This window comes from Fulmarus glacialis, unplaced genomic scaffold (genome assembly GCF_000690835.1).
Source record: "Fulmarus glacialis isolate BGI_N327 unplaced genomic scaffold, ASM69083v1 scaffold6881, whole genome shotgun sequence".
Taxonomy (NCBI): Eukaryota; Metazoa; Chordata; class Aves; order Procellariiformes; family Procellariidae; genus Fulmarus; species Fulmarus glacialis.
This window is the reverse complement of record NW_009194596.1, coordinates 69115-75917: the sequence shown is the minus strand read 5'-3', so window position 1 is coordinate 75917 and position 6803 is coordinate 69115. Positions and strand designations below refer to the sequence as shown.

The 6803-nt window shown below is 35.5% G+C and overlaps 1 protein-coding gene across 1 annotated transcript in view; it reads left to right on the top strand.

Moving 5' to 3' along the window:
* The window catches only part of LCP2 (lymphocyte cytosolic protein 2 (SH2 domain containing leukocyte protein of 76kDa)), a 32450-nt gene extending 28521 nt beyond the window's left edge, over positions 1-3929 (top strand). Inside the window, exons 18-21 of the mRNA XM_009587810.1 lie at positions 818-921; positions 1787-1864; positions 2915-3070; positions 3807-3929. Coding sequence (XP_009586105.1) covers positions 818-921; positions 1787-1864; positions 2915-3070; positions 3807-3929 — 461 coding nt within the window. The remainder of the gene's footprint in view (positions 1-817; positions 922-1786; positions 1865-2914; positions 3071-3806) is intronic.
* Positions 3930-6803: the final 2874 nt, after the last annotated feature.

The window sequence follows — 6803 nt, the reverse complement described above, 5'->3', positions numbered from 1 at the left end:
GTACAAAAAATGACTGAAGGCTGAAAGGTGGTTTCAGTGCAGTTAATATAATCTTTTTTTTTTCTATGGATGTTTCTGGTTGGACTATGAACAGAAAACTATCAAGTTCCTGAAAGGCATCTTGCGTAACTTAGCCTGAATCTAAGAATTTTTTTTCCCACGAAGTTCGGGCTTATTGCCTAGTTAAACCATTGTCAAAACTTCATATAAGCATCTTCAATATAGCTAACATTACTGAGAGCTGAGCAACACTACCTGCAAGTCATTGTGGTATACAAATACTCTCAAAAAAGTGAAATATTTCCATGTGAAATATGCTGCATATTTATCTTGTAATAATGAGTAAAAAATAAAGGAAGCTTAGAAATCTATTGCTTTGCAACTAATTTTTCACATATGGTAACAGCTGCCAATGTCTTACAGTGACATTTTTTAGTTTTTACATGCTAAGAAGGCAAGGAATGCAAAGGGACAACGTTACTTCTAACAGTCTCTAAAGAAACCAGAGATGCTCTCAACTGAGTAATTGTGGTACAGAAGCTAAGAAGATGTAACCTCTATTTCAAGTTAATCTGATTTTAAGGAAACCTGAACTGCAAGAGTTCAGTTCAAGTGCCTATGCACCAATGATTTATGTAAAGAACCTGGTTCTCATAAAGTAGCCTAAATCTGATTTCAAATAAATTCAAAATGTCTCAGTATCAGTGATGTAAATTCTTCATGCCTCATAAAATCAAGATTGTACACCCTGTATGCACGCCACAGATAAAATTATTTTCCTGGTTTTAACATTTTTTCTACTTTTATATCTTTGGAGGCAACAACAGCAGATCTCCTTCAAGAGGCACAGCTGACATAAGACCTCCATTGCCAATTCCTAGCAGACAGACTGTTCACCAAACGAATGTGGAGGAAGATGAGGTACAAAACATTACAAGTATTAACCATAACTGCTAAACACAGCAAATTTTCTGATTTCAAGAGAGAACGTTTTTCAAAGTTGTTTTTCTGGTTAGTAGTCACTGTCAGGATGTTAGTAGGTGCTTTCAGTTTCCTTTTCTGTGTCAAACTTTAGTGCCTTATTTTGTCTTCACCAAGAAAAACAATAGCAAAAACTCAGTAGAACAAAATAAGAAAAATACTTGCTGGATTACTTGTTTTGCACAACTGCCTTCAACTGGCATTACATATTCAGTTCTCCTTCCACAAAACTTTGGTGAGTAAAGAATTCATACCCTTTAAGTGCATTTTTGTTTCATATTTCTTTAAATATGACAAGTTTAGAGCAAACCACTCCTGGTGATAACGCTGCTGGGCAACCATACATGGTATGTTCACAGGAAGTCTGCATTATTGTCTCAGATGATAGTTAAAAAAGAAAAAATAAAATAAAATAATTTTTAAAAAACCCTAGAGAAATGAAGGCAAAGGATGCTAGTGTCCCAGGCAGACAAAAGAGAAAATGTCACTTAAAATCTATCTTTTACCGAAAATATTTGGAAATATCTGTTTTCTTAGCTTACTTGCAGACATATTATAGGTAGGTCTGTAATATTTTCAAATTTATCAAAGTGAGCAAATAATTTTAAAATCATTTAGTGCCACTTACCATACAGTAATATATACTAGTACAATCCCTGAAGTCCATACCTTCAGAGATTCTGCACATAAACCCAAATACCCCTCACATTCAAATTTCTCTCTACTTATTTGTATGTTGTTAACATCACAAGCTAATTCATTGACAGCTGACATTCTCTTTTATCCTCTCTCACAAAAAACATAGGACTCACTAAATGATGAATGGTACGTTGCTTATGTTAGCCGCCCAGAAGCAGAAGCAGCTCTTCGAAAAATAAACAAGGTACTCTTTAAATCGTTGGTGATTCTCACCATCTCCTAGCCAGATGTCCTTGCAGTCTTATGGGAAGAGTGAAGGTAAATAACATGGTAAGGTTATAGCCCCAATATAGATACTTAGAGTGAGGGATTCACCTTGAATATCTTTGCCCACATAAAAGTTACACATCTAGTCTAAACCAGCCATGAAGGCTATTGTTTTCCATAGTCCAAGAGAACAAATTATGTGTCTCCAGAAAGCAGTTCCACCTCGCCTCTCTTAGGAGGAGTGACTTGTTCTCTGTCACTGGTGAGGAATTCATTGCAAATTCCAAGTTTTATATAGCTTGAATTAGATGAGATGAATCCCATCCTTTTCTAGGCCATATTTACCAGCAAAATGAAGTACAGATTCAAACAGATGAAACCCAGGCTTAACTGTGCATGTGGAGATAAACCAAATTGTATCCCATCACTGTGGGAAATCTGTTTACTCTATGATGCTTCACAGCACATGCAATGAGCTGAAGAGGACACGTACAGCATTTCAATGACTTGTACTAAGGTCCAGCTTATGAGATCACATTCAATGCCTTTAAGAAAGGGTGTTTCAGTGGAAGACTTGTTAAAACAGATCTGAAATGAAGAAAAGCAGAGAAAGAGAGCAAGACAATATCACTGCCTTTACCAAAATTACACAGACACTATCATTATTTTAGGCTGTCAATAGATCACATAGGAACCTTAGGAATGAACTTCTCTTCCAGTTAAAGTGACGTGAGGTTTGGCCTTCGATATTTTACTTCCTCCTCTAATGGAATCTCTCCCCATAGAACACCATTCCTCCCTTCCCTAAAAATCTGCATTTGTATCAGACAGGAAAGTTTTAACTAGCAAATTGAAAGACAAAACATTTGAGAAATGACCTAAACTCTTCAATAGTTTCTCTTACCAGGAGGAAAGAGATTTCAAAAAAAAAACCACTTAAAAGCGTGAGTGCTCTAGCTAAGGTTGTTATGCTGATCAAACCCAGAAGTGACATTTATTTGCCATCTTTCATTTTTTCATCTTTCAGGATGGAACATTCTTGGTAAGAGACAGCTCAAGAAAAACTGCTACTCATCCATATGTACTGATGGTGTTGTACAGAGATAAAGTATACAACATCCAGATTCGTTACCAGGAGCAAAATCACATATATTTGTTAGGAACCGGCTTAAAAGGAAAAGAGGTACTATGTGTTTTTCACACTACTTCCCTTCATCTTAAGGTATCTCCTGTCTCATTCCTGTGTCAGGCTACTTAACCTGGCAGCTGTTTTACTCCAGTGGAATTCTGCTTATTGTCTTAAGTTATTCCTGGTAGAATATGTTACTGCTGGAAGTAAAATCAGATTCTCCTGTTTGCACTTAGGCAATAAAGGGATAGCCTTAGAATACAGCCTTTAGAAATCCATATACTTGGTTAGGGAATGTTTGTCTACCACTAAGATAACAGATAAGGGAAATATACAGTTGAGAACAAATCCGTATCTGCCAAATTTACTGCACTGCTCCCAGACTGCTGGTTTACTTACATCCAGCAGTACTGCATTGGATTTACTGGCACCAGGCAGACTGGTCAGCACGTGTACTGCAGTTCTGATTGAGTCAGAACCCTCTGAATTTATCAGCCAACTTTTTGAACTTTCAAGTGCGATCATCATGTCAAGCAGAATGACAAAATCATGTATTAAACAGGCCAAGACTGCATAAATTAATTATACAACATTGCAATAGGTTGTACACACACTAGATTAACAATTATTGCGCTACAGATTATGGCAGGAACGAAAACAGCTGATCTGATAGTATTTACTGGACCTTATAAGACTGCTAAGTATTTAGAGCTAAAAAAAAAAGTTTGGTTTTACTAATACTAATAACTGACATTTTTGCCATAGCCTTCTCATGTTTTCCATCCCACAGGATTTTTCTTCTGTAGCAGATATCATTGATTACTTCCAAAGAACACCTCTTCTTCTGATTGATGGAAAAGACAGAGGTTCAAGAAACCAGTGCATGTTAAAATACGCTGCAGGACATATGTAAATGAGACCATAATGAAGATCACATATAGTATCGAAGCACACTGAAGTTCGTAGACTTCAGGATATTTCCTTTTTTACCAAACTAAAATAATGAAGTAATTAAAAATCCTTTTCATTTTAAGGAAAAAAGAAAATGTTGGTTTTAAATTATACCTTAAATGCAGTACTCTACAATGTGTTTATTACTGTCCAGTAGTCGTAGAGTACCTGAGAATTTTTTATCTTCCAACATACATGTATCTTCTTGAAATGACTTCCACCCTAAATTAGAGGACCCAGAAATAAATACCAATACTAGTCTCTGCTTTCATAGGAGAAAAAAAAGTAAACTATTTTTCAGATCAGAACTGCAGCAGCAGTTATGTTATTTAATGTGATACAGAGTAGACCCAAACCTTGTCAAAGTTGAGGAGTAGACAAAAGACAATAAAAGCCCAATTTTTTCCCACAATCCACTTCCCAATAAATTTAACTACGGCCACTTCTATGAAAAGACTGGGACTCCGACCTGGATCTGAAAGACACCTAGGTTTCAGTGACACAAAAAAAACCCCCAACCCTGGATATGCAGCTGCCTGTCAAGATTCGTGTCTGTGTTATTCAGCTGTGAAACTGTCTTTGTTCACAGTTTTCTGGAAAAAATAAAATATCTATAGATATCATGTTCTCTCTGCCATACCACTGATGATTCACCAATGGCATGTCTTAGCCCACAAGCTGGAATTACGTATCTCCTAGCCTCTAGCCTCACTCAGAAACAAGCTCTTCTCCCTTAACACAGACCTCTCTCTAGCTGTGGCTTTCTGACTCTAAATTAAGCAACTGCTTTTTTACAGGAGACACCTCAACAAGATTATCATCATGTGATTCTTAATTGGCAGAACACACCTAAATCTCTTAGAAAGCAGACAGACACAATCAGGCTAAACTTAGTTCAGTTCCTCTTATACAACTGCTTTCCGTTTTTAACATTCTCAGTTCTAAAATATAAGTTGCAACTTAGGACCACTGGAGCATACTGTATCAAGAGTTTTTCCCTCTCCTTTGTTAAATGGGATTTATCCAACACTTTGCCTCAGTTTTCTAGAAACCTTTGTTTTCTGACAAGACCTTGGTTTGATAATTATGTTAGACTTTGTCACACTTTTTCTCCTTTAAAGCCATTTGTATGTATATCACTTGAAACACTTGAACCAAAATTCAAGGCACAAAAATATCTTCCATGTAATCTGCATAGCTTCTCAGATAAGATAATCAGATTTTATAAACAGTTTTACTTTAAATATATATGTTTTGTAAATGTTATCTTTCTTTCTAAGATATTTAGCTAGGAGCTGGAATTCAAAGTTAGCGAATTTCATTTCCATGCAAATATGAGTCAAAAAAACCCCATGAAAAATAAAATTTTAAAAATTCTTCAGATGACAAAACCTGTTTCTAGCCCAATATTTTTTAAAAGCTCACTACTAATCTTGTGAAAGAAAAGTCAGTTATAAAGTATGTTTTTCAAAAAATGTTAAAATTAAGAACAGCATCCCCCATATCTCCACTGATTCTGTGAGCTGCAGGTTGTAATTCTATGCCATTGCACTGCCTTGAAATGTCTGACAACCCAGAAATACCTCCTATGGAATTGTGTTTTATTTGTTTTAAATCATCTCATTAGTGAAAGAGAAATAAAATGTAAACCAGCATAACAAATGATAATACTGCACATTTTTTTCAGCAGAGTAAATCTTGATTTGATTATTCAGATAAATATGTTTTGTGTATGAATAAAAACACACTGCAACATTCAAACATGTCCACAAGTAAGGTATGATTGAATATTAATGTAATGAACTACACAAAAACACTGGCTACTCAAATTTTGGGCCAAGCGGATTTCAGGATAGAGTATTTAGACCACTAACTCTTTCTTTCTTTTGTAGCTAGGTGCATTAGAAATTCAATACAGAAACTAGCACGAAAGTACTTTTGGTTTTCCAAAAGTAATGTGCTCTTTGGCCTGCTTCCTCAGCAACATTTTTAGAATGAGGAAGGCAGACCAAATGACAAGTTGCAGTTGCTCCTTTACTGACTGTTTCTTATCCCATTTTCTGGAGCACAACTGAGATAAGAGAGCGATGACTTGAAGTAATTTAAAATCTTTTGTTACTGTTCCAATATGTCTTTGCTTAAAAGGAGACAACCACATGTGAAAAACTTCGTGCCCAGTTTCCTGACCTTTCTAGTTAATTACATCAGTCTTTCCAGCCCTAGTGGGCTTAATTTGGGAAATTTGCGTTAAAAAAACCCCTCTCAAAATCAATAAGCTATTTATAGCATTTTTCTGCTCTACATTTTCAGTTTAAAATAAAAACAGCCTAAATGCAGGAAACCGTACTATCATTTTACATGCAAACTGAAGCAGTATTAATAGAAAACGATGCATGAAGATAGATGTTTTTACTTAATCTGTCAAACTCCAAGATTTTTCTTCAGCCTCTCTTAAATCTTTGGCCTTCATAGGATGGTTGAAATTCAAAATAAGGTCACAAAGCAGTAGCTGGCTTTCCACTGAAAGACAAAGGGCAGTGTATGATCATGGTGTTTATTGAATGGTAGATGCTAAATGAATGGCAATTTATATACAGCACTTTTTGAAGTGTTCATCTATCAATTCTTTCAAAAAATTTGAAGGATTGCCCTGTTTTGTTTACTTCAGGATGGTTAAATAAAGTTTGGTATTAGCATACTGGTAATATTTCTATTAGGAGACTATTACTGTTCCTGCAAAGGAATGACTTTGACTACCTAACAGATTTTTTCCATGGTTAGCTAACACGATTCCATTTCTATGTAACTACTGTTTCATTAATTTTTCAAAACAGAA